Raw genomic sequence first — 27550 nt, forward strand, 5'->3', positions numbered from 1 at the left:
GTCAGAAAATTATTTTAATAGTTACAAAACATTTTTTACAGAATCAGTATAAAATAGCAATTGATTATTTTATAATTATGAGAATTAGACTTGAGGTCTTGGCTGAATGGGGCTGAACCAACCAAAGGCCTTGGCCTGCTGGCTCAGAGCCCACCCTCAGAAGCCGGCCCTGCTGACATCTGCTGTGCCAGGCGATGAGGTGACCCGGTCTTTTTAAAATATTCTCTCTCTACTCATTCTTTGGAGGCTTGAAGTGAATTCGGCAGCGTTCATTAAACACCTAAGATATTCAAACAGAAACAAAAGTCACCCAGATATCCTGTATAAATCAGGCCTGAATATAAGTTTAGATCAACAAATTCGGAGGATGTTACCATTTTTGATAGGGTTAGGAAACAGTAAGCACATCAAATTAAGCATAATGTATACCTTGGTAACATTCACTAGACAATTTCAGCGCCCATTTGCTGGCTGGACCTGTCTTCTGCTAAATTATGTATATTTATGTATTTCTTGTTTTGTTCACCTTGCTTCCTAAAATTTGAAACACATATCATAAATGTCGAGAATGCCTTATGACTAAATGGGGCTATGCTTCAGAAAGTTTTTGGTAGAAGGTAATTCAGAGAAGGTAAAGGTTTAAAAAGGGTACGGGAGCTGTTAACATTCTTATGTGAGAATACTTCTGACGTATGTTAAAGAAAACACACACATACATCATACTTCTGTTCTTTAACAAAGGAAATGCAATATAATGAGAAAGTCATGGGCATGTGAAAGCATGTCCCTCCCTCCATGGGGAAGACCTCATAGCAGAGGCAGATGCTCACTGTACACCCTTTAATGTTTTGAATTGGCACTTTGAGACAGAGTCTTGCTTTGTGGCTCATATTGGCCTTGAACTTACTATGTGGCTTGGCTTGACCTGAAACTCACAATCCTCCTGCTTTAGCCTCCTGAGTTATGGGCCACCAGGTCTGGCTAAATTTTGACTTTTCTGTGGGCTAATGACAGACTGAATACTATTCTCTCTCGATGCCTAAGTGCAGCCCACTGCTAAGTGTCTTGAGAACTCTTAGGGTTACTGGAGTGTAACCCCATTATACTGAAGAGCACCTGGGATATCACACCCAAAAGGTCTCACTCTATCACGCTTTCCATGTACCAAAATCCTCAGACAGGCTCTCAAAAGCCAGATATTCACCATAGCCTTCTCCCATCATAGTCCCAGAATAAATGATCACTTCTTCAGAGAATGTATGAATATCCAATCACTGCCAAAACCTTCGAGGCAGCACAGCCCTCACGCTGATATCAGCAAGGACAAGGTCAGGTTACATTTTGGCAAGGAAGACAGGATAAAGAAAGGCCACAAGACACTCAATTTAAAGTCTGTGATTTATTCATGTCTTCACATGCTGTGAGTCTTTTTAAATTTAATGACACAGTAAACAAGCTGGCTACAAGTAGGTAGAGGATGACTTCACTTACAACTTTGAAAACAGTTAACAAGCCTGGCCATGCATATAAAATCTGGAAGGTCATACACCAAGATAGCAATAGCATTCTGCTTAATGATTACATTGTTTGTTTGTTTGTGAACATTGTGAAACAAAATTCTTTCTGTAACCAAAGCTCCTGACGAGATGAGCAGTTATTAAATGCCTGAAGTTACTCAGTGCCCCGTGGCTAATATTTAACCCAAGGCAATCTAGCAGGAAAGTGGTGGAGCTAAGTCTACCTTTTCTTTCCTTCTCCTGGAACTTTTATCCAAGTGTCTCCTCTCCTTAATGTTCCCTGTGTAATTGCATTCAATGAGACTCAATGAATCTTAACTCACACAACTGCAGAATAATGCTTGCAACTTTGTTTTTATGAAAAGTAACTGCTCAAAAGGCAAATAACCTCTTTGAAAGTTCTCACTTAACTACAGTAAAAAATGCTGAATGTTAAACATGCAAAATTAGTGTTAGGAGATACAAAGAAATGTACCTAACCCCGCTCTGTAGGTCACAGAATACTCTGTGGCCAGTAAAGCCATTGTGCCTCCACACTCAAGGTAACAGCACCCACACCCTCAGCCATCGCTGGGGGTTCTCTGTTCTAGGAGCATGCCTGCACTGGCACTCCCCCCTCCCCCACACCCACCCCCGGTTGCTACCTGCTTGTTCAGTTTCTCTCCTATTTCTCTATAAAAATCAACATTGTTTCCTACCTTCCAGCTCCTGTCATTTACCACTTCTTCAACATTTAGTTCTGACTGCATCCATTTCAACTGCAAGAGAAAAATAGAAATTCTGAACTGTAAAGAGTTAAAACTATAGCCCCAGTGCTGGAGAGTGGTGATGGGGTGAGTACAGGCAGATCCTGGGGCCTGCTGGCCAGCCAAAATAGCAAAAACTGCAAGCTCCCAGGTCAGTGAGAGACCCTGCCTCAAAAAATAAGATGGAGAAGTGATTGAGGAAGGCATCCTGACACAACCTCTGGCCTCACACACAACAGCACAGGAGACCATACCCCCACATATGCACTCATATATAATATAAAGAGAAAGTAAATTTGTACAAAGCATATGTAATATGCATTAATTAATACAGTATCGTTTTTGTTTAAGCTCTCTGAGACACTGGCCCTAGAAGCATTGTCCCTCCACAGTTCAGACCCAAGCATGTCTGTCTCAAAGTGTCCTCCAAGGCCCTGTATCTAGGGATGAGCTGGCCCAACTCACTCTGTGATGGGGAGAAGAAGAGCAGCAAACCAGGCCAAGAGTAAAGTTTTCCTGAAAACAACCAGACAGTAAAGCATGTCTAGTGGATGTCACCACTGCTTCTATCCTGACAGAAACATGCCTCCAGTGGGAAGGAAGCCAGAAGTTCAGCTATGGAACTGCCAGCTGACCGCCCTTTTGTCAGCTCCTGCTGGGCTTTGAGGGCCCATCTGGTGAGGTCACCTCCACCTGTTAGAATCTGTTATCCCACCTGGAAGCTCACTGAGGGGACACTGGTCTGCCTGGACTCCTAGTGGAGAACGCTCCCCGGCCAATTCCTGCTAGATACTTCAAGAACCCAATTCAACGGTGTTCCACATAGGGTGGCAGTAAGACCCGTGATGGAGGAAGTGAGGATCTACCCAAGGAAACCGGGCCTCCCATGTGCCTACTGTTGATCAAGGAGAAGCAGCATCTTCTGTACCCGGCAATGGTTACAGGCTAGCACGAAGGCCAGCTCTCCTCTCTTCTCTACAAGGCACTGACTACTAAAGGTCACTGACGTCTGTAGGTGTCTGTCCAGATGTAAAATGTCTCTAATTCTCAATTCTATGTGACCTCTGCCACTGGAGCAGCAAGGTATAAAAATCCAAGATGTTAAGAAGTTTGCCAAAGACTTGTAACAGACAGAAAAGAAAAAAAAAACAAAACAGAAAATTGATACCAAAAGGGTACAGATAATCTTAATTTGCTACATCGTGCTGTGTGTATATAATTTGAATTCAGTTCTTATTTAAAGAAGAAATGCTAAGTAGGTAAGAAAGATGTTATGGAGGTGGAAAATATGAGGTAATTTTTGATAAGAAAAGTTAAAAAGAACTTTCTTTGTTCTCTTACTCTAACAACTCAATGAAACTGCTTACATGTTGGAACATGGAACCTGGGGCAATCTAGTTCGGCGGTCCCAGGCCATGGTCACTCACATTTGGTTCCAGAATAAGCCAGCTCATATTTGAAAATGGGGTGGGGGTAAGAATGAATATGTTTTAGATAAAAAGAATTTTATATAGTAAGAGATAAAATGCTTGGAATTTTCCAAATAGAAAAGATTTAAAAAACCAGAGCCCAAATATATAAAAGGCTGGAGTAGGTTATACAAGGTTTGTGAAGGATGAGACTTAAGATGCTATGCTTGGCAATTAAAAGTTATTAAAATGCCTAGCCACCTACTGGCTTGTGACTTCAGAGCTATCAGGTAGTGTCCCTGCATCCGCAGTGAATGAGGAAGGCCTGGAACATCTGAAGGACTCTTTCAGAGTCCAGAACCACACTTGGAAGATAAAACAGCTGTAGTATTTCCTCATCTGCTACAGCACAGTTGCCCTCACTGGCTCACATTAACTCGCTGCTTGCTTCCGATGCCCCACCCTGCAGCCTATGTGGCTGTGCCTTCCAGGTACAAAGGGCAAAGGGGCAGATCTGAGGGCTGAGCAAACAGTCACAATCACTCTAATACCAGGGCTTTGCTGGCCTCTGCACTTCACTAGCAACAGTAGCCAACTCTGACTTTTCAGTATGACTTGGCAGTCCTGGCCCACACCCTGTCAACACCGTTAACAAAGCCAGGAAGTAAGGGTAACATGGCTGCTGCATGTTCACTCCATTGCTGGTCAGGATCCATTGGGCTGATCTGGACAGCACAGCCTGTGACTTTCCTCCATCACTAGTGAAGCTAATGGATTAGCTGGAAAGGATGACCTTTCCTCATAGTGAAGGACAGGTTTGCATTCATGCTCTCAAGAAATAGAAAGCTCAGAGCTACTTAGAACCTGACCAATTGTACAAAGTAACCTACAAATGACCCTGAACATCAAGGGGAAGAACAAGGCCTATTTGAACACATCACCACCCGGAGACTCGGTCACTGCCTGATGAGTTAGCAAGTATGCAACAAAGACCTAAGCAGTACTCAGGGACCAAGAGACACAAACACAGGGAAACACCGAATTAGCAAAACAGCTGGAAAAGCACAGCAGCCTGGCCTACTCGCTGTGTGCCCCGGGCATCTGGTCACATCTGCTAAACAAACACCAAGCTCTACACTACTTACTATAAAAAAAAGTTCCATATTGCCTTTTTAGTCATCTGACACACAAGAAGTATAAGTTGCCCACTGTGCTATCTTAAACAGACAACTGTATTGATAACTGTATGGTGGCCATGTAAGAAAAGTCCCTGTTATTAAAAAATAACAAATGGGCTTGTGAGATGGCCAAATGGGTAAAGGTGCTTGCTGCCAAATCTGATGACCTGAGTTTAATCTCAGGAACTTGTGTGCAGAAAGAAAAAAGACCCAGCTCTCCAAGTGGTCTTCTGACCTACACACACACATATAAATAAATATAATGGAAAAATAAGAAAGTATCCATTTAAGGGTAGAAGGATACAACAAGCGCTTGGGATCCCTCTAGAGAAGAGCAGCATGAGCACACAGGAGAGAGACGGGAGGAAGAGGAAGAGACTGTGAAGCAGGGAAACAGAGGGAGCCGGGGAGAGCTCTGCATGGGAGATCTTTACATTGCTTTGCAACTTCTAAGTTTGGAATTACATAAAACTAAAATGATACCTAAACGATCCCTAAAAAAAGGATAGCAATGTATTCCATGTAACAAAATATAGCAAGCCCTCTCTCTGTATGATCTGTGAATTCAAGCAATTGGGGATCAAAAATATTTGGGGTGAAAACGTCACATGTACCAAACACAGACACTTGTATTAGCGGTGATCAGCAACTGCAGGTGACTTACAGTAAAAGGAGGCTGAGGAAGGAAGGTAAATGAAATGCTATGCCATTCACATATGGGAGCTGAGGTCACCCTTAGTGGGCTGAGGCCCCAGAACACCAACGCACAACTGTTTTCCTACAAGCCACAAACAGGGCCCAGCAGTGACTCTGCCGCATCAACTGTATTACATGAGGAAAAGCTTCCTTTCACAGACCCCTGAGTGAGCACCTGACTTTTCAATTGGATTTGTAATTTATTTAGTGTGTGTCTATCCATAGTGAGCATGTGTGGAGGTCAAAGGAAGATTTTTGGGAATTAGATCTCATCTTCCGCCATGTTGGTTTGAGATCAAACTCAGGTCTTCTTGGCAGCAGGCATCCTTATCTGTCACTTAGCTGGCCCACAATATTTTCTTAAGTAACAACACTGCAGACATGCTGTGTAGAAAAGGTATATAAAACCCCACAATGCCTACAGAGTAGGGTGGACATTACCCTGAGGAGTTGAGACTATCAACTATATTCAACCATACTATGTCTTTACGGCTGAAGAGTGCAACAGCTAGAATTTAAGGAATCTATATTATATTTCAGCAGATTCCTATACAATGAAAGGGGTAAATATTTTCAATACACAAATTTATGAAGAAATGTTTCAAGTAAGTAGATATTCTTTCCCAAAAAGTTTTTGATATGGTGTTGGTCAGTATTGATGTTTTGTCTTAAACTCTGGAAAACATCACAGGAAAAGAAATTAAATACAATACCATGTTAATTTTCCCCCAAGCTCCTATATTGCACTTGTTTATAAAATATGCATTCATTTACTATGCCACGTTTAAGCATAAACGTAAAACGTAAAAGCCCACCTGGCAATTAAGACACTACTCTTCTAGCCCTCCCCCCACCTCTCTCATGTGTGTGTTTTGTGCACTTGCACGTGTGAATGGAGGCCTGAAGTTTGTCATGTGTCTTTCTACACCACACTCTACTTTAGTTTACTGAGGCTGATCCTGGTACTAGCCAATTCTGGTGTGTCTAGCTAGCCAGCTCGCCCAGGGATCTCCTGTCTGCCTCTGGAATTCTTCAATTACAAGTGGCTGATAAGCCACCCAGGACTTTTGTTGTTGTTATTACTGTTGGTTTAATTGATTTGTTTGATTATTATTTGTTTAATGTATTTGTTTGACAGAAGCCAGCAAGAGAGATCAGATCCTCTAGCACTGGAGTTACAGACAGTTGTGAGCCTCCATTTGGGTGCTAGGAATCAAACCAAGATCCTCTGGAAGAGCAATCAGCATTCTGAATCACTGAGCCATCTCTCCAGACCCAACCACCCAGTGTTTCCAATGTCTTTTCAGTCCTCATACTTCATAGCAAACAATTTATCCACCGATTCATCCTCCTAACCCTGTACTGATCACTTTTTTAAAGTAATAACCATAACTTACTTGAAATTGTACATATTAAAACTCCATTTTGAAGGCTATATTTGGGAACCTTTGCCTTAGAAATATAAAGTCTGCTCAGCTTACCTTTGTCTGCTCTTTTCTAAGTTGCTTTAATAACGTTAAGTCATCCAGGTTCTTTTCTCTCTCTTCTCGGAGACTTTTTACTACTGCTGAGGTCTGGGCTATACAGTTCTTTATCACTCTGTCCCTACTGACATGAGCTGCCATCAACTAAAAGGACAAAAGAATGAAAAGAGGGAAAGAAATCACATTAATTTGTTATATTTTAGTATTAGAAAAAAAATTAAGACTTCAGGAATGTAATAGTTTTTAAAACAATTTTTTAAAATCTCTGCAAGAGAAAACTGTTGGATGGATTGCTTAAATCAGCTAAGAGGGAAAGCCTCAGAAGGTTCAGAGGATGAGGCTGCCTCCTTCCACAATCCAGGCCAGCATCTCCTGCTCCTCCTTCCCACAGTACCCAGGCGGGCTTGCCCTGCTTCATCCTGCCTGTCCTTGCTCTCCTCACCACCCGCTGCACTGCTCCTCTGCCTCACTGCTACCCGCCCTACCAGTGACGGTAGTCTCTCCTTTTTTGTCTTTCCTAGTTGGTTTCAGTCTCATGTTGTTAACAAGAGAAAGATGTTGTGAACAAAAGGATGTCAAGAGTATCTTACTTACATAAAGAAATGTTACATTTAACTATGCAGTCAGAGACCTTTTCAAAAATCTAAAGTACTGACACAGAGCAGTGGAGGCAGAGCTTAGTGGCTGCATCGACTGTGTACGTTGATTGCAAGGATAACCGACAGAATGATTCTCATAACCCTTCTTAGAGTAACCAGCAGGACAGCCTTCTCCACCTGTCCTGGCTAGGCAAGGTGTGATGGTCATGGTTCAAGCTACTCTTCCTATCACACCTGGGGGCGGGGGGTCCTCAGTGAAATTACTTAACTTTATTATGAGAAGCCTTTCAAGGTTAACTTTCTAAATGTATGCTTTAGCTCTCATGACCTTTTCTATAAAGAAATGTCACCATTAGGGAATGCAAATATGTCTTCACCAGCTATAAGCAACTTTGGATGTTCTCAACTCCTCAAAAACCGCAACACTCAAGAAGAGGTCTTAGTGGTTCTTACTGGCTGAGCACCTCACAGACCCAGTCTCTAGAACAAAGTTAGCTGAAATATAATAACCACTCTGGCAAGCATATTAATACATAGAACAATGCTTTCTTAGTTCACTAATCCTCTACAACACTATGAAACTGAGGTGAAGGGAGGGTATACAAAATGCTCAGTCAGCAACCTAGGAAGCAGCAGATGTGAGATCTGGTTTGGTCCTGGAAACCATATTGCTAAGCATGATACTATCAACCCCTATGCTAACAGAAGACTGGAAATGGGAAGAACTGAATAGTAGAGACCATACAGGTAGCAGGGAGGAGAGCAATACAGAGTGACCATACATTTCTAGTCAGAGATACCTGAAGACATAAATGCACTACCAAACATCCCATAGTATGATAGGACTTGGAGATCCTCCCACACATATTCGTCATGACTAAATCATAAAAACACCACACCTTCTAATTTTCTAAAACCAGTTATTTACCTGATGCTCAATAGAATAACAGATTTTAACTAAACAAAGAAAACCAGAACTATGATATCAGTAGGTAGTGTTCTGAATTTAATTGGTATGAGTAAGTTTACCAACAGAATGACTTTTTTCCACACCTACAATCTACAAAGTAACCTTGTGGTGGGAGAGTATAAAAAAGCACGTGCCATTTGAGCTTTATCTTCCAAATTAATAGAGGGGCATCAGTAGGGTCCAGCACAGCTGCACGTTTCCTTCTGCTTTTGCAAATTCAAAAGAAGACTCTAGCAGGTAAGGAGCAGTTCTACACTGGAGATGCCCAAGCGTCAGGCAGGGTGCTTTATTAAAACCTGCAGCTTTCTCTTCCCTTTCTAGCACACACTTCCTCCCCCCTTCCTGGTAATGGAAACAACAAAACAAAAGGCCTGCAAGGCCTTCACTCTTCTTGCCATTAGCTGCTTGGCCTCTTGGGACTGATCCATTCAGGATCCTCGATCTTGCTAACTCACTGCCTGGCCTGCTTCACGGTCCCTGTGCTCATCTCATGCACACTGTGTGTTTAAGCAGAAGGCCATGAGCACATAAGCCAGAACACGGCTACCCCATTCTCACAGCCGTCTCTCACAGACTTGTGCGCACACCACACAATGTCTGGAGCTGTAGAAACCATATTGAAATCAGTGTGCTCCACCTTCAGGTAAGTGGACACAAGATGCCCTGTGTTTTTCACAGTGTAGATATATAATTCAGTGTATTTTCCATTGTACCTGCAAAGAAAGGTATAAAAGAAGCACCAAAGAGAGACTTGAGATGAACTTACAGACTCATACAGCTGTTTACAGGTTTGGCTGGCATCGATTTTCCCTGCAAAGGAAGCTGTTGGAACCGTAGTGTTTAATTCATGTACTATTCTGTCATCAATTGTCCTCATCACCTTGAGTAATTCCTATATATATTTAAAATAAAAGAACAAAAGAATATAATCTCAAAGAAATGTTAAGTGATAAGTTAAATATTTAAGCAAAAGGAGAAAAGAACTTGGATATTTTACAACCCTTTTACATAAGAGGAAACAAGCAAACAGTACAATCAAATCTTTTTGTCTTTATCACAACAATGACAAGTGGGATATGTAACCGTGATTCTAGTTCTGTGGCTCAACAGTGAAATCCACTGTCCCGCACAATATTTAGCAAACTCTACCTTCTATCCAGCACATAGCCAGAGAGGACTCTCCAACCTCAATACCATGCGCTCTCCACAACCACTGGTGCCCTGTTCTAGCCTAACTTTGTAAATGCAGGGCTAGGGGATGGGACGGCAGGGCTGGTCAGCTCACAGATGCGAAGCCACACACCACCAGCCTTACCTTGCAGATCTTTGACTTCCTACTATGACTGTAGATACTTTTGTGATAAAAACAGAACAAATTTGCTACTAGAGAAGAAACATACTGGCCTTTTTATTCATTAAGCAGGTAGGAATTAGTCTAGCTTTTCTTTAGTAACCCTGGTTTACATTTCTCAAGGCTTGGCTTTCCTTCAAAGTCTCCAACTCACACAAACCCAATCCAAAGAAAAACAACATCACAAGTAATTTATTGTTGCTGAGTGGCTGGAGATGGGGCTCAGCAGTGGTGCACTTGCCTACCTCCTATGAGGGCCTCAGTTTCATCCCCAGGAACCTACTGCACTCCAAGAGAGAAAAGGACAAGGAGCTCATAGTGCACTGCACAGTGCAGATGCTCCCCACGCTGTGAGGTAGCTCTTCTCCTTCCTCAGTGCTCGCTAAAGAAAGGATGAGCTGCACTGTCCTCAGTTAACAGAAACTCTGGGCTGACTTTCTAACAGTATATCCACTTCCCTTTTTTAGATATATGTTCTTAAAATTGTAACACCTCCTATACTACCCCTCTCCACACAAAAAAACAGGGTCACTGAAAAGCCACTGAGAGAACAATCACATTACACTATAAACATCCAAGTTACCATTTGACCTTAACATGTATTAGAGCGAACTTCACTTGACTATCTCCCTCAACTTACCACACCTTCTTTTCCTTTGTCAAATTAAACCCAAGACTGGAAGCAATACTTTCATTCACCTCAGTTGTTACAAACGTCCCTGATCCTTAGAGTCAGTGCTGTCCGGCCTCAGTAGTCATGTATCTAGAACTGGGCTCCAGCTGGGCTACACAAGGGTTTCTGGTGGCTAAAAAGACGGCGTTCTCCAGAACCTTGTGAAATGGGTTTCCATCTGCCCAAAGGAGTCATTTCCCTTGCCTCTGGCAGAAGGGACAGGTTGTGTATGAAAGTCCATCAGTAGTCTCCAGGCTCCCTTTTTACTGCACCCCTCACATACACCTACCCTCCTTATACAAAATTTTGAAAATATTTAATTACCCAAAGTTAACCAGTAGCAATATAGTGACAATTTTTCTTATTACTTTTATACATATTTATGAAGTAACATTTTAAAAACGACATGCCATGAACATGTTGCCTGTGCTACCAAAAACACTGGACACCACCCCAGTGCTGGGAATCAAACCAAGGTCCTCATGCATGCTAAGCAAGTGCTCCACCACTAAGCCACTCCTGGTTTCCTTGAAGACATTTCTAATCATCCTATAAACACTCTGTCTGTGGAGGAGTCAAGTGTTGCCAACTGCAACCATTTTATCAGCGCAGGTAGGCTAAATTCTGTTCCTGCCACTCCATTCCCTTCACACTGCAGAGTACTTTAACCGTCTGCGCATGATCTCAATATGGAAACAGAGCAGCTTTCATAATTTCATAATTTAAACTAATAAATCACAGGCAAGGGCTTGTGAGAAGCCCAACAGATAAAGGCACTTGCTGCCAAGCCTGATGAGCTAAGTTCAACCCCCAGGCCCACATGGCAGAAGGAGAGAACCAGCTCCCACAGGCTCTCCTCAGACCTCCACTCACTTCAATATATTGCATTCTGTTCCCCAAATAAATATAACTTAATGAACACCTCAGGCAAGTAACACAAAGTTATTATCTTCTCTCTTTTTCCTGTGTTTATTTCTGTGGATAGTATTCTTTGCAGATCATAACTCTTAGGGGAAAATCTCAATATATTTCCAGGGCAACTACCACTTTAAATAGTATGTCATATAATGTAGAGTATATAAGGTCCACCAGTAGTAAATTCCAAACAACTGATGGCAGCACTTGGTGAGTCAGACGGAAAACAGTTGGGTGTGGTGGCACAAGCCTGTGATCTGAGCACTCAGGAGGCCGAGACAGGAGAACCATGGGCTGGAGGCCATGGTTCCATAGCAAGAGCCTATCTCTGGGAGGGGGAAAGACAGAGCCAGCCTAACCTACAACATGACTGCTTTTTCCCAAACCCCTTTAAAATTCTCCTTCCAATTCTGTTTCTCCTTTGTTCACAGTGAATTTATCTTCTGAGGCCAGATTTCAGTTGTGCCTCTTAGGTAGTTTTCCTTGGCCAGAAAAGCTCTCAGCAACTTTCTTCTTTGAACAGTATAACAAGAAGCAGAAGAGTGTATCCTTTTACTAACTCACACAGCAGTCAAACAACAGACGCTGATAGAGAAACACTGTGGGGAAGGGAAAGCTAATCCCATGAGTGGAATGTGACCGAGTTGGGGTTTGGGGCTATTTTGGGTGGGGAGATCAAGAAATGCCTCTGACAAACACTGGTTGTTCTCTCTCATATGCAGATTCTAGCCTCAAATCTTACAGCAGCCTGTTTGGCCAGGGGTGCTGCAAAGGCCTGAGAACTACAAAAGGGACATTTGAAAGAAGGAAAAAAATCTTCAGGAAGGTGGGACAGTAGACCACAAGCAAAATGGGGTTAGGCTAGAACAGGCCACAGGGCAGGCAGAGAAGGCAGGGTAGAGGGAAGTGTTAACTCAAAGAATTATGAAAAATCCCTAATGAAATCTACTTTGTAAGCTCTTAAAAATACAATCTGCTTTTTGAAAAGTTTGAAAAGAGGTGCCCTGCATGGGTGGATAATGGTCCTCCCAGAAGCCACACATTATATGAAAACCCCAATGCCAAGTATGGAATACCTCCCTACAAGTTACTAGTCAGTGAGACCTTAGAGCCCCCAAAACAATCCAAGTGACTGTCATTACTCTTGGTTGCCCACCAGACTACTTGGTAAGATCCAATTGCTGAAGACGCCATACATTTTGGTCACAGGACATAAAGACACCAAGATGAAACTAAGCAAGAAGCATCCTCCCTGGTGGCTAGCTTTCATACCGCCAAGAGGTGCTATGAGGCTCCTAGGGAAGAAAAGTCATGAATAGTCTTACCTAGCTGTGGGCACCATGAATTACAATAACGACCTGCCAGGCTAGAGGTAAGTAACCACTCCTGCAGCAGTGGCAAGACTGATGAAGATAACCAAGTATTTTCTGATTGGACTTGAGACCTGCTCCACAGTAAGAATACATACCTGGTATTATAAACCCAGTTGAGAAACCATGGCTGAACAGGTCATAGGTCCTACTATGGGAACCTACTACTGTTGTGTTTGCTAACAGACATGTCAAGATGCCTCTGAAATACTTATGCTTATACCCACAGATCAGTGCTGATCTCATCATCAGAGAAGCTTCTTTTTGCAGTGGATGGTAGTTAATGCAAAGATTCATAATTGGTCAAAGTGCTGATAAGTGACTATTGGTTGTTTGGCCCTAAAATCTCTGTCAGTCACTCCAAGGCTCAGGCACCACAGAGAAGATGGTGGGAAGAATGTAAAAATCCAAGGGTGGAGAAGGGCACTGCAAGACAGTTTTCTGGACATCATCAAGGCAGAAAAGAACAAGAAAAAGAAGAGAGAGGAGGAGGAAGAGGATGATGATGCATAAGTTGGTTCTAACGTGGTCTTTTCTTATCAATAAAGCATTTAACTTCCTGTATAAAACTCATTCCTTTTAAGGAAAATCAGTGAGATGTAAAACTGTGAAGATTTGATTTTAAGGTTAGAGAGGTATCTCAGTGGTTAAGAGCACTGGCTGCTCTTCCAGAGGATCCAGATTTGATTCCCAGCATCAACATAGTGGCTCACAACCATCAGAAACTCCAATTCCAAGGAACCTCATACCCTCTTCTAGGCTCTGAGGTCACTAGACATGTACACAGTGCACAGACATACATGCAAGCAAAACACATTGTTTTTAAACTGTACAGCATAATATTTTTGTACAGTTAACACACTACCAACTGACTTTAGGTAACCCTGTCCTGGTAGTATTGTCAACACCCACTAACCTTGCCTGGCACATTATGGGGACTGTGAATTGGCACTGGAATTCACTGAAGGTTCAATATCACTAAGAATTTTCAGGAATTGCAAGAATGCCCTTGATAAAAACCACCTTTTTGTTTTGTTTTGCTTTTCGTGACAGGGTTTCTGTGTGGTCCTGGCTGTCCTAGAACTCACACTGTAGACGAGGCTGGCCTCGAACTCAGAAATCCACCTGCCCCTGCCTCCCAAGTGCTGGGATTAAAGCCATGTGCCACCACTGCCTGGCTTGATAAAACCACTTAACCAGATGACTGAATGCATGAACACAGTGATATATTATAGGATTTTAATATTTTTTGAAAAGCACAGAAAATGGGTGAAATGCTCTAAGAATTGTGGTTATATGATCAGATTTGTGTTCTGAAATGGCTGCTAGAAAGTGGACTGGACATTAGCGTAGACAAGAGACTGACACAGCAATTCGGGCAAAAGATTACACAGCTTAACATTTGCTGAGCTTTTATTGACGCTGAACTTTAACCAGTTTTTGAGTCTGAATACCTGCTATAACTTTAATCATGATAAACAAATCCTCCCAATTAAACAATGTAAACACACTATTAAGGTCTTTACAGAGCAATGGGATTTGCCTGTACTAATTGAGTAATGAATCTAATTTTTAAAAAAATGCATTAGTGTGTGTGTGTGCACGTGCCATGGCATGCATGTACTCAGAGGACAACTTTGTGGGTTTGGTTTTCTCTTTCCAAGTTTGTATAGGTTCTGAGTATCAAACTCAGGTTGTAGTTAGGCTTGTGTGGCAACCACTTCTACTTGTCAAACCATATGGCTGTCCCTGGACTCACACACTACTTTTGTAGTCTTACCAACAGAATCTGTAAATGAGGTCTGCCAAATATACTATTTTCCTCCCTTTCCTGTGTACTAGTAGATTACCAACCTATGATCTAAAACTGGGCTTTACTACAGCAGACACTAGCATGCAAAGTTATTTAAGTTGAAATTCTCAATTTAAAACCTTCAGTTACCACGGCGTACTTATGCTGAAGAGCCACGTGTTAGCAGCCACTACGATAGGTATAGAGCACAAACATTTCTATCACCACAGGGAGTTCAACTACGTAGAGCCAAACAAGTGAAGCTGCATGTTACAGAACCCTGAGACCCTGAGTTCCATCCTAATCCACATAAAGGTGGAAGCAGAGAAACAAATCTTCAAATTGTCCTCTGGTCAGACATATGTCCAAATGTGTGTCCTGCACTCGCCCACTATCTATACAATAATAAAATTTTTAAAGAAATTATCTGTACTGATGCACACTTGTTCCAGGATTGTTGAGAATTATATGTTATTATTAAATTTCATAAGTAGATTACAAAAAAAGGCTAAATCTCTCAGCAGACCCATTTCCTTATAGTGGAAGAAGCATCGAGCCCTTATGTTAACTCTAGGAAGGCCTGGGATCAAGGCTAGGTAGCATAAACTCAACTCAAAATCAATTATCAATCAATACACCCAAATAAATATTCCTAATAGAAATTCAGAAATCCATTCTGGAAAGAAATAGTGACTTGATTTTGTTCAAGAGAAACACGACCTGGGTCTCAGCTGGGGGAAAGGGGAAGGTACTTCTGAGTGGCAGGCACAGGGAGGAAGCACTGAAAACAGGAGCATGTGCTGAGGAAAAAGTTAAGAGTAAGAAGGCAGAGGGTTCAAATACACACTAGATATGGAAAGGGTTGGGAAAGAGAAGCATTTGGAAGATTTTGTCCAGAGGCACTTTAAGATTTTGGTTGCGTTTTGTTTTCCAAGCCAGGTTTCTGTGTGTATAACCCTGGCTGTGCTAGAACTCACTATGTAGAGCAGACTGCCTCCGAACTCACAGAGATACAGCTGCCTCTGCCTCCCAGTTAAAAGCATGTACTACCACCGCCTGGCCTAGGGATGCCCACATGCCATGCCAAGTCCTCAGAGCTTAGATTCTAAATTCAAGAGGACACCAAAGTGACTAATGGAAGGAGACTTATCCTAAAGCTGCAAAACTCGCAAGTGCCACATGCCTCCTCTGACTCCTAAGTGTTGAGATCAAGCCCAATACATAATGTTTTTCTTGACCAGCCCTTGACTGTGTTCCCCAAGAGTCTAAGGGAGCCAAACTTTTCAAGATTTGTAATGCTGGCATAAAAAATATACACTGTGTTTACAGTCAGAAGTGTATCAAAGATCATCATATACAGAGTATACCTGACAATGGTAATAAATGATGGCTACTGGTTTATTTATCATGCTTTTCTTTCCATCATTACTTTAGCATTTTCCTCCTACTTAGAGCAGCTTCGTAAATCTCCTGTTTACTGCACCCCAATTGCATCAAGAAGCCGTGACAGGGATTGGCTTAAACCTAGATAAAGTTTAATTACTGTTCATATTTGCACAACATAAAATCACCTGTAATACATTTCTCAGAATATATCCCCATTATTAAGCAATGCATGACTGTACAGGAAATGTTTTGCCTGTGTGCAATTACCTCTGCCTAGAGTTCAACTGGTATTATCTAAGGCTCAACTCAATTATGACCTCACTTTCTTTCTTTTTGAGCTCTTCTGCACTAGCTCCAGATTCTTCTTCATGTTTTAATCCTCATTCAAAGCTCCTCATCTCACACCCTGTCCACCATAGTCTCTCCCAGAGCCCGGTAGCTGGTAGATACCTGGTAGTGACTAAATCGTTTACTCTGGAGTGCATGGGAAAGCCCTAAGTCCATGTAGGCAAGACTTTTGGGAATGGAAGTTAAATGGAGATCACAACCAAGCACACAAAATACAGTTTCAGCTACTTGAGAGGCTGTAGCAGGACTTCTTGAATCAGCTTGTTATTGGGGCCAGCCTCCACAACATAGTGAGATCTTGTCAAATACACACACATACACAGATACATAAACGGAGGTCAGCAGGGCAGGAACCCTAACTGCCACAACTGGGGTCCTCATTGGAAGAGGAAGAGATATTAGTGATAGTGCTCCAACTGCACAGACAGAAAAAAGGTGTGAAGACACTGTGAGAAAACACCCTGCACACCAAGAAAAGACCTCATCAGAAGCCAACCCCAACATAACCCTAATCTTGGACTTCTGGCTTCCAAAACTTTGGGAAACCACATATCTACCACTTACATCTGTAGTATTTAGTTATGTAGGCTCGAACAGGTTAAAAATGTACCCAATCAATTGTTAAATATATGATAAAATGAAACCAGAAGCGTTCAATTTTAAACTTTCTTTTTTGGGGGGAAGGATTCTATTTCACTTTGGAAATAGGGTATTTTCTGAAAATGCTACAATGAAGGTGGGGTACAAAACATTCTTTTAAAATCTTTTAAGCTTAAAATACATAGCTGTGTAAAAACAAAATCAGAATTACTAATAGGTGGAACTTGACAGAAAGTGACAGGGATTGCATAGGAAAGCCCACGAGAAAACTTTTGAAGATGAACACATCAATTTTGATGTTGACTTAAGTCTGCCTTACAAGAATATGTCTATGTTAAAACTAGGAGGGCCATTTGTAAATACCTGTCCACTACATCATATACAAAATAGTAAACAAGTCCTGAACTTTAGTTAATGATATGCATGCAACATATTTAAAAATACTCTTCATTTTTTTCAAGTGACTTTAAAACCTCCTTTCAAATTAAATGGTGGACAACAGATATAAGTAAGAGTCAGAGCAGGTATAGCAAATCACTGACCACAGAATTTTGATGGTGGCTACACACAACATTCACAGTACAATTCTTCCAACATCTCGTAATTATGGGGTAAAGTCCTACCTAATATTTACAGGAAAAAAAAAAAAAAGACATGACTTTCAGTTTCTTTCCTCTGGCGTTCAGTGCAGGCCTTTCCGTAGTTAGGATACCTACATACAAAGTGATCTAACAGCTCCTGAGAATGTTAATTTTGATTAGTAATTTGTGAGAATTCCAGTTAACCATATCTTATACCTTTACCAAATTCATCTAAATGTAAATGCCATACTAACATTTTACATTATTACAGGACCTTCATGTATGTTCTGGTCCTATCTGCGAAGGAGTGGGAACAAAAATTAATGCCTATTTACAAAATTTAAAAATATGCTAAAGCTAGTTCTGGGTAAACAGGCCTTTTGATTTGTTTAACTGAGATATTCATTAAATCTTTTAGCTAAGGGACTGGAGGAAATAAGAGTACCTGTCTATTCTTGCTGAGGACTCAGGTTCAATTCCTAGCACCCATATGGCAGCTTGCAGTAGTTTGTAACTTCAGTCCTAAGGGATACAATGTCTTCTCTGGGCATCTGTAGGTACTGCACAGATGTGGTGCACATACATACATGCTCACAAAACCCCAATGCCCATAAAAGAAAATGTTTAAAAAATCTTTTGGTTAAATTATTTACCAAATAAATCAATTTGGTGAGGTTGTCTTCAAGAATACCACTACATACAAGCTTCTCCAAGTATTAAGATTACTACAAATAGGGAAACAACATGTTTAACAAATTTTACTATCTTTACTTAAAATACATTTTTTTTTCCTTTTCGAGACAGGGTTTCTCTGTGTAGCCCTGGCTGTCCTGGAACTCACTCTGTAGACCAGGCTGGCCTCGAACTCAGAAATCCGCCTGCCTCTGCCTCCCAAGTCCTGGGATTAAAGGCATGTGCCACCACCGCCCGGCAAATCTTTACAGTTTTACATCTCACTGTTTTTCCACCGCCCAGCTTAAAATACATTTTTAAAGCTCATGTTTTCTTTAACTTCAACTCTCATTTAATAGTTGAACCGTCATTGTGAACTGGTCAACATCCGGATCGTTATTCTTGAATTCTTGGGTGAGTATTGGACCTTTGATATCCTTAGGTCAAAAAGACATACTTTACTTGTTACACCTCTCTTGGGATCAAGAAGGCAATAGCACTAACCAAGTATTTGGCTTAACTCTCCCTCCAAGCTTCCAAATACCCATTGTGTCTCGCCACAAAAAAGGCACTATGCCAAATACTTAATCAAGCACACAAGGTCTCTCTCACTTTTCTCCCACAAAATCTCAACTTAGAAGTGGAAGAGTATTGGTAGAAGCTGGGAACGAAGTTTAGGGAACTGCTGAATTGTTAACAATCCCTACCCACAGCTTGAGAACTCAGCTCTACCACTCCAGAATGACCCGGAGGGCCTCAGGCACCTCCCTGCACTGAGCACCTACGCTTCCCAAGGCCACCCCTAGCCCCCATGACCTCCAAGGTTTCCCCTGAAAAAAAAACTCTGAACAACCTGCTTTTTCTACAGTTCGTCTATCCTCCCTCCCAGACCAAAGCACCGACTAGGATCTGGGGACAAAAGGCTGGACAAGCTTGCCACGTGAGGAAAACCTCATCACCTGGAACTCGGCGAACTCTTCACAGTTCACACCGCCACTGGGCGCCGCCATATTGGACGAACGCGAGGACCCCGCAGCTGGCCAATCACCGTGGAGCAGAGGTGTCCGCAGTGCTGCCTGACTGCAAGTACTGAGAGCCCGGGAGCGGAGAGCCGGGCTTGCCTTCCTCTCTCTGATCCTAGAGCATAGGATTGTTAATGAGGAATGAGACCTCGAAGAAGCGTCGAGGAAATAGGGCGTTTGGGAAGGTGAGGGTGGGCAAGCGGTGAGAATGACTAGATGTTTTTTAAAACATAGCTAAGTGGAAAGCAGGCTTCGTTCTTGAAGCCAGGACGCCGGAGGGCCCTGGTCCCCGAGTCCCTCCGCGTGTGTGACTCGCTTGCACAGTCAGAAACACTACTCAGCGCTTCACAGTTGGCAGACATCGCCCTTCCTCCTCCGCCTTCATGCTCAGGCAGGCAGGGCGCTTGGCCGGGTCCTCGGCTCGTCGCGCACGTCCTGCACGCCCGCTGCGTCACGCCAGCACGCCCCGCCCACCCCGCCAGCGCCCTCCCCGCGCGGGCACTCGGTGACATTGAGCGCCAGCGCCCCGGCCACTGTGGGGTGCTGTGCGTCGGCGGAGCAGGCGGCCATGTGGAGCCTCCGCGGCCTGCGCCTGGCGGCTGGTGAGACGCGGGTCTGCGGGCGGCAGGAGGGGGCATCACCGGTGGGGGTGTCCTACTTACTGCGACCGTGTGAGGACCGCAGCGCCTTAGCAGACGCGGGGGCTGGCCGAGACCCTGGCATCTGGCGCTCATTCACGCAGCGCCCATCTTAAGTTAGTGCTTTGATGCCTCCACCTGGTCCCCATCCTCCTGTGAGCACCTGCTTGCTCAGAGTTATCCCTGGAAATAATGCTTTCCACCCTAAATTTCTCCTATCCGCTATTCTAGCTGTGCCTTCCTACTTGGCTGCTTGTAGGTGAGGGACTCAAAAGATCTCACAGAACACAAGTTATTGCTGTCTTAAGATGTGGGTGGTAGTACATACTTTTAAACAATAGTGCGATAAGTGCCTCAACTTTCTTAGGGGAAAGTGTTATGCTAATGTAAGGTCTGTAGCCTGTTTTCTCAGTAAACATTGGAGCGTGTGAGTGTTTAGGAGTCTGGTAAAGTGAACGTATCCCCGCCTCCGGGAGATCTAGAGAGCCTTGAATTATCAAGTTGAGAAATCAGAGGGTTTGCAGCTTGTACTTGGGTAGCTTACTCTTTTGATCATCTTTATGAACTTTAATGATATATCCTTTGTTCCATGTCATCAAGTCACTACAGGGTTGTTATATTTTTAAAGAAAGAATAGCCCCACGTTTTGCTACTGGAGTAATGTACATTGTAAGTGCGATTGAATCAATGCAAAAAAAAATAGTAAATGTAGGGTAGTTGCGTAATTCTGAACAGTAGTCAGTGGAGAGGTTAGATTTTACCGACTGGAAGACATGTTTCAATGGGTCAGCATTGCTTACATCTCTAAACACTAACATCCACTCTACTCTAGAAAAAAAAAGAGGCGGGGAGAAAGAAAAGAAAAAGCCCTCATTCTGTTACCGGTTTTGATTTATTATCAGTTAGGTGCTAATCATCTAAAATCTTTTGTGCGCATGTTTATTAAGTTTTATAAAGTTTTCAAAAGAGCAAGCAAAAGATTCAGCAATACTTACACACTGGCAGTAGTTACTTTTCTAGACTGTAGCACACGTCATGGAAACCTAAAGTACCTTGGAAGATTTCTGATGTTTTGGAACTTCACTGCCGGGCCTCTAACCAAGACAGAATTCCTTGCACAATTTAGCAACAATTTATTTTACTTCTGATGGGGAATGTTTTAATAGCCCACCAAGAATGTTGTGGGCAACTACTTCCAGGTGATCTGTGAGCGTCTGATGTGTTGTGAGCACTTTCCAGTGACTTCTCTTACTTTTACCTGTTTTATTAATAAAGGATTTTCTGATTTACATTATCTGATTTCTACAGCGGCCCCCTTGGGTCTTATTCCCTCCTGTCTTTATAAATAAACATAAGTCATGGGCTAAATAACTTGTGCAGCACTGCTTGGTGATAAATGTGAGTACCAAAGGGGCACAGTGATTTGTGTTCTCTGCATTCCTTGCTGCTGCTGGGGTATGTGCGTGTGTAAGTTAACTGTCATATGGCTTGTTGGAGCTTGTTTTGTTTTGTTTTGAGCCATTCACTATGTAATCTGGCTGCCCTGGACCTCACTATGTGGGCCAGGCTGGTCTCCCACTCACAGATACCCTCCCTGGTGCAGTTGGTGAACAGATGTAAAATCTGCACACATGAAGTGCAGATGTGTTTGTGAAGTGGACGTAGATTTTCACACACAAATGGACTTTCAAGAATCAACAGCGGTTTGGTAAATAACCTTGACCAACCCTGTGGTAGCTCAGTTAGAAATGTAATCTAGGCATTGTTTTCTTACCCAGGATATTATTCAGAATAAGGTACTGTTCTGGGTGAATAATGTTTTAGATACCCCAGTTCATTTTAAGCAGTAGATCTGTGCTTAACAGCTTCCTTTGGCACTCCTGGGTGGACTCCCTTTGTAAACGGTCTAGAGGGTTTATGGACTTTAGTTGCTTGTTGTATGAATGTAGTTAGATGTAGGTCAAAGTTGTTACAAAGTTGCCACAGGTGAGCGCCTCTGAAATCACGTTCTGACTTCTATGTTCATGTACTAGTAAGAGAGAGAACCGAAGCTTACATCCGTGTCCCAGCAGTGCAGGTTCTTTTAAGAAGCACAAATGTAAGACTCGCAGGCTAACCGGCTTCTCACTCACCATTAGCACCAAGATTAGCTTTGCCAAATAGTTACTAAATTCTCATCGTCTATAAATATCTGTTAGCACATATTGCTTTGATGGATGGACTCTAGGAAATACCTTGGAGTAAGCAAATGTAAGGTGAGTTTTCACATCTCTTCTCTCCTGAAAGTTGAATAAAATAGATACAACTTTTAAGATATTGTATCTTTTTATTTAGGGGTGTGTGTGTGTGTGTGTTGTATGTGAATGTCTGTGTACACATTTTGTACCCTTGTGAAGCCCAAGAAGGACATAAGGTATCTTGCTCCATCACTCTGCTTTATCCCCTTGCTGAGCCTGGAGTTAGGCCTGCAGCCAGCAAACCCCAGAGCTCCTCAGATCTCCACCCCTCACAGCGCTGCTCCTTATAGCTCTAAGTGGCCACACCTGGCTTTTTATGTAAGCGTATGGGAGGCAAACTCTTATCCACTGATCCACTCCTCAGCTCCAAGACCTTATATCTTTCAGTAGGATGATTGGGTCAAAAGAATGAATTAACTTAGCATAATATTCTTCATACCTTCGAGTTCTGTTGCCCTATGCTCCATTGACTTGCCGGCTTTTACAGTGACCTTTTCATTGCTGTCACCAGTGCAGAAAACCATGGACTTCTGTCTAACCCATATCCCGGAGCACTGAAGCCAAGCAGTATTAAAGAAGTCATCTAGCCCCTTAATGTATGTAAACGAAGGAACTTACACTACTTTTTGCTTCTTGAGACAGCATCTGTTATTTATCCCAGCTGCCCTGGAACCCTCAGCCTCCTAAGTACTGGGATGTGCAGTATGCACCACCACCCCTGGCTGAAACAAAGGATAGGAGGGAACTGGCTTGCTAAGGGCCACATAGGTTCAGTGCTGGGACATAACCAGTATCTGCCTCCCATTCTGATTTTATTTCCATTCCAGTTTGCTCTTTCATTGTTCTTTTATTTGTTTGCTAGCCAACCCTAAATGAGATCACATCCATTGAAACTACTACGATTTTGGCTTTGCTTATCATATTGCTCCAGGTGGTACCAGCAGGTTTCTATTTGAGCCTACACTGTGTGTCTCCTATACTGCCCATTTCCTAGGGCTTTTTATTGCAGTGTATAAACCAACCCATATAATACAGATAGAGAGCACACAGTATGTATTAGGGTCTAGGTTACAGAGCAAATTGTGAGTGCTGCTGAGCTGGCTCCTGCTGGCCTTGTACACATCCCACAACTTCAAAAATGGTAATGTCATATTGGCAGCTTGAAATCTGCTATGGTCACTGGGAAGCACTTGTAGGTCAGGGATTCCCTACCCCTTTCATTCTCCCAAGAGGCAGTACACTGTAGAATTTAGAGGAATGGAAGGGTTAATGAGACGGGATTATCAACCGAAGTCTCCATGGAAACAGGAAGTGTGGCAGTGATTTGAGCAAAGAAAAGAGGTAGGTCTGAGTCTGGAGAGGTGTGAATTGGGGAAAGGCAGCAAGGAAAAACTCAGGTTACCCTGGGGCAGAGGGAGAGAAAGTGTTAAGGAGTTTGAACCAGATGAATTTTGGCAACAAGAGAAGGCTTCAAAGCAGAAACATTTTTTGAAAAAAACTGGAGCACTAAAAAGGCAGCCGTGTGCAGGATGCATCCCTGTAACCTGGAGAGATTGTGATGTAATATGTGACGCCAATGACTCAGTGGTTAAGAATGCTTGCTGCCTTTGTAGAGCACTGGAGGACTGGAATTTGGTCCCAGCACCTATGTGGGGCAGCTTCCAGTTACCTGTAACTTCAGCTCCAAGGTTTCTGATTCCCTCTTCTGGGTTCTGCAGACACTTGCGCTCACATGCACACATGTACTTATAATTAAAAATTCTTTTTAAAGATAATACTTATTTTTATTTGCTGTGCAATGATGTTACTTGAATGTATGTCTGTTCACGCATGCAGTGCCTGTGGAGGCCAGAAGAGAGTGGTGGATCCCTTGGGACTGGAGTTACAGATGCCTGTGAGTTGCTATGTGGGACCTGAGGATTAAACCCAAGTCCTCTGAAAGAACAACCAGTGCTCTTAACACTGAGTTATCTCTTCAGCCTGTACAAAACACACACACAGAGTTGGGAGAGAGAGATAAGAAAGGAAAACAGTCAGGAATGCCGTGGAAGACCTGTTAGTTGGGCACAGTAGATGTACTAGTGTGTTGTAGGTATTAGTGGGTTATAGGTGATGATGAGATCTTTCAGTTAAAGACCTGCGGATCTAAGAGAAGAAAAATATAGAGGTCATTGTAGTGAAGTTAATTAGTGAAGCCATTTAGATTTGAGGAAAAGGAAAATGTGCTGGTTGAATTTTATCAAATTGACACAAACTAGAGTCACCCGGGAAGAGGAAACTTCAGTTGAGAATTTGCCTCTGTCAGACTGGCCTGTGGTCATGTCTATGGAACGTTTTCTTGATTACTGATTGATATGGGAAGGCCCACCCCACTGTGGGTGGTGCCAACCTTGGGCAGGTGGTCCTGGGTTGTATGGGAAAACAGGCTAAGCAAGACACAGGAAGCAAGCCAGTGTTTCATGGTTTCTGCCTCTGTTCCTGCTTGAATTCTTGCCCTGGTGCCCCTCAGTGATAGGCTGTGACGGGGGCGTGTGAGCCAACTATATCCTTTCCTCCCAAGTTGTTTTTGGTTAGTGTTTTTATCACAGCAACTGAAAGCAAAGTGGACAGAAGAACATGATCAGTAATGAGGGAGGGATTGAGTTCTTGAGGAAGGCTAAGATAGACTCCAAAGACAACGGTGGCAAGGGGAGGGAGAATGGGCTAATGACGGGATGGTAGGATGTATCGGTTTGAGCAGACGGGAGTCACGACACTTAAAGCATTTCAGTGAAGTAAAGGTAAGTACATGCCTCTTAGTCATTCATTGACCTGTGAAAGGAAGGTTAGTATTTTACTTATAGGACCTGTTGAAATGGTGAACCTTTTCTCCAAGATCAGGCACCCTCCATTTTACTGTGGTATGAGACAGGATCTGGCTGTCTACTTCTTGAACTATATAAATTGTTTCTGCCTTCCTGAAAGCGAATTGTTATATAAAGACCTTTAATTCTCCACCGTCTGGGTCTAGTTCTTAGAAGATGATCAGAAATATCACTAAGGATATTTATTGAGGAGGTTACAGTGGTTCAGAAGGCTGAGAACACGAGTTCAAGACCAGCATAGGCAATAGTGACTCCCCACTTCAGAGACAGACAGGCAGACTGGTTGGCTGACTGACTGGGTTTGACTAAATTCAGGTAAATCTGTGATGGATGTTATACATCTATCAGAGGTAGTTCTGATGTCCATAAATGGTATTGATAGCTTTGTGCCGTAATAAGGATACAGTGTCTGATTATGAAAAATAGGTTGTATGTGCATAAGAAAGTCTGGAAAGAAGCACAGCGGGCTCTCCCTGGGAGCTGTGGTGGGCAGCACCTTCACTTCTTTTTTTGTTTATTTGTTTTGTTTTTCGAGACAGAGTTTCTCTGTGTAGCCCTGGTTATCCTGGAACTCACTCTGTAGACCAGGCTGGCCTCGAACTCAGAAATCCTCCTGCCTCTGCCTCCCAAGTGCTGGGATTAAAGTCATGCACCACCACCACCTGGCTTTTTTGTTTTTTGTTTGTTTTTTTCTTTTTTTTTTGTAGCGCCTTCACTTCTACACTGTACCTTTATGTACCCTCCGAGTTTTCTGTGATGGGCAAGCATCGCCTTTACAATTTAAGTGTGGTTTTGTGGTGTTTTGTTCTTAAGGTGGGACAGTGGCAGAAATCAGACAGTGGACAGTAAGAATAGAGGCACAGACAGCTAGGCACAGTGTGGCTCAGGAGGCTCTCAGATGGAAGGGGTCACTAGTTCAGAAAGAGATTTGTGTTCTTCTGAGCCTGCTGGAAAGGATGAGAAAAACAGATGGGGTGCGGAGCCTGTTTGCTGTGATAAAGTAAAGGCCTTGAGTTTCACACAGCCACTGTTGGAGCGTGCAGGCTATGGGCTGGGGGATGGGCACCAAGGAATGACTCCATCTCGTTGTAGTTGAACCATGAGATTCTAGTAGCTTTTTAAAACCTTTATTAAAAAACTGGCTAGGTTCCAAAGATTTATTTATAAATTTGTTTTTTTTAATCTCAGAAAAATTTTCCCATGGAACTAATGTTACAAATGGTAATTAGGAGCCCAGCCAGCCTACAAAACTGTGTCAGTCTGTCCTCCAGTTCCCTCTGTCCTGCTTCTCAGCACCTGGTTCTTCCCGAAATCACAGCTCTCCTGTTTGCTGACCACTCAGGGCCGCAGTGTAGACATGCTTCCAGGATGGTTCCACATCATGTCCTCCCCTCCGGCTCCTCTGTCCAGTCCTGCCTTCACCTTGGGCCTGCCCTGCTTTCTCTCTCTCTCTCTCTCCTCCTAACTGCTTCGAATGTTTGGCACACTTTGGGGAGAGGGGGTTGTGCCAGATGAAAAGATTCTCAGCTGTTGGGGAGCACAGGGAGCCACAATAGCCTTAGCTAGAGTGACTTGATCAAGTATTGTCACTTTGCTTTGGAAAGCTTGTAGAGATGCTCTGGTGCCATTGGCATGGCCTGCCAAGCGGTTCCCCTCGTCAGTGCCACATACAAAAGCAGCGCAGACCAGTGTCTGCAGCCAGGAAGAATCCATCCCTTGTCAGAATATCTGCAGATGAGAATTTCCAAGCCATTGGGCCTGACTCTGAAAAGGCTCAGTACAAGGTAATAGATCTGGTTTGTTTGTTTTGTTGTAATGAGTGCCCAGGGCAGCTCAATTTGCTTCTAATATGGAAACCAAATCAGCGGCTCTGTTTTAAGTGAACTTTGTGGACCAGAATGCCAATCCATAAAAAGTGTAGTTGTTGTAACTTACTCATTCTTTTAGGTCTACTGAGCACTTATAAAATTTAACATAGAATTTCAATAAATTAAAAATATAGTATTGGGGCTGGTGAGATGGCTCAGTGGTTAAGAGCACTGACTGCTCTTCCAGAGGTCATGAGTTCAAATCCCAGCAACCACATGGTGGCTCACAACCATCTGTAAAGATATCTGATACCCTCTTGTGGGGTGTCTGAAGACAGCTACAGTGTACTTACATATAATAAATAAATAAAAATTAAAAAAAAAATAGTATTGATAAACTGATATATAGGGACTTGACCATCCCTGGAATACTGTATGTCTCCTTTTTCCTTTCAAGATTTAAAATCGGCTCTGATTCACGTGCTCACACACACACACACACACACACTTAGATCTGCCCTTTCCTGTCACAACTGTAATAGCATCAGCAATGCCCTTGTTTTCGTTTTAAAGGAATTAAACAGGCATTTGAGGACTAACGTGAGAACCACCTAGTTACTCACATATATCCTTAACCAGGCCATGGGAAAAGAACATTGCTGCCTCAGAAAGAGCTTCTTCCAGGCAAAGTCAT

The 27550-nt window shown here is 42.8% G+C and overlaps 2 protein-coding genes across 4 annotated transcripts in view; one reads left to right on the forward strand and one right to left on the reverse strand.

Moving 5' to 3' along the window:
* Positions 1–19841, reverse strand: Ccdc58 (coiled-coil domain containing 58). 3 transcript variants are annotated; one of them, XM_028752241.1, is made up of 5 exons: positions 19247–19841; positions 9366–9491; positions 7028–7174; positions 2216–2275; positions 1–280 (listed from the first exon to the last, which is right to left on the reverse strand). In XM_028752241.1, the coding sequence occupies exons 1-5, from the start codon at positions 19295–19297 to the stop codon at positions 230–232; spliced, it is 435 nt and encodes a 144-aa protein (XP_028608074.1). In that variant the 5' UTR covers positions 19298–19841; the 3' UTR covers positions 1–229. The 3 variants fall into 3 exon arrangements, with proteins under 3 accessions (XP_028608074.1, XP_028608075.1, XP_028608076.1); XM_028752242.1 differs by having other exon boundaries at positions 19141–19248; XM_028752243.1 differs by lacking the exon at positions 19247–19841 and adding an exon at positions 18061–18156.
* The window catches only part of Fam162a (family with sequence similarity 162 member A), a 25518-nt gene continuing 17772 nt past the window's right edge, over positions 19805–27550 (forward strand). Inside the window, exon 1 of the mRNA XM_028752240.1 lies at positions 19805–19911. Within this exon, the coding sequence (XP_028608073.1) occupies positions 19878–19911 (34 nt within the window). The 5' untranslated portion in view covers positions 19805–19877. The remainder of the gene's footprint in view (positions 19912–27550) is intronic.

This window comes from Grammomys surdaster, unplaced genomic scaffold (genome assembly GCF_004785775.1).
Source record: "Grammomys surdaster isolate TR1022 unplaced genomic scaffold, NIH_TR_1.0 125889, whole genome shotgun sequence".
Classification (NCBI taxonomy): domain Eukaryota; kingdom Metazoa; phylum Chordata; class Mammalia; order Rodentia; family Muridae; genus Grammomys; species Grammomys surdaster.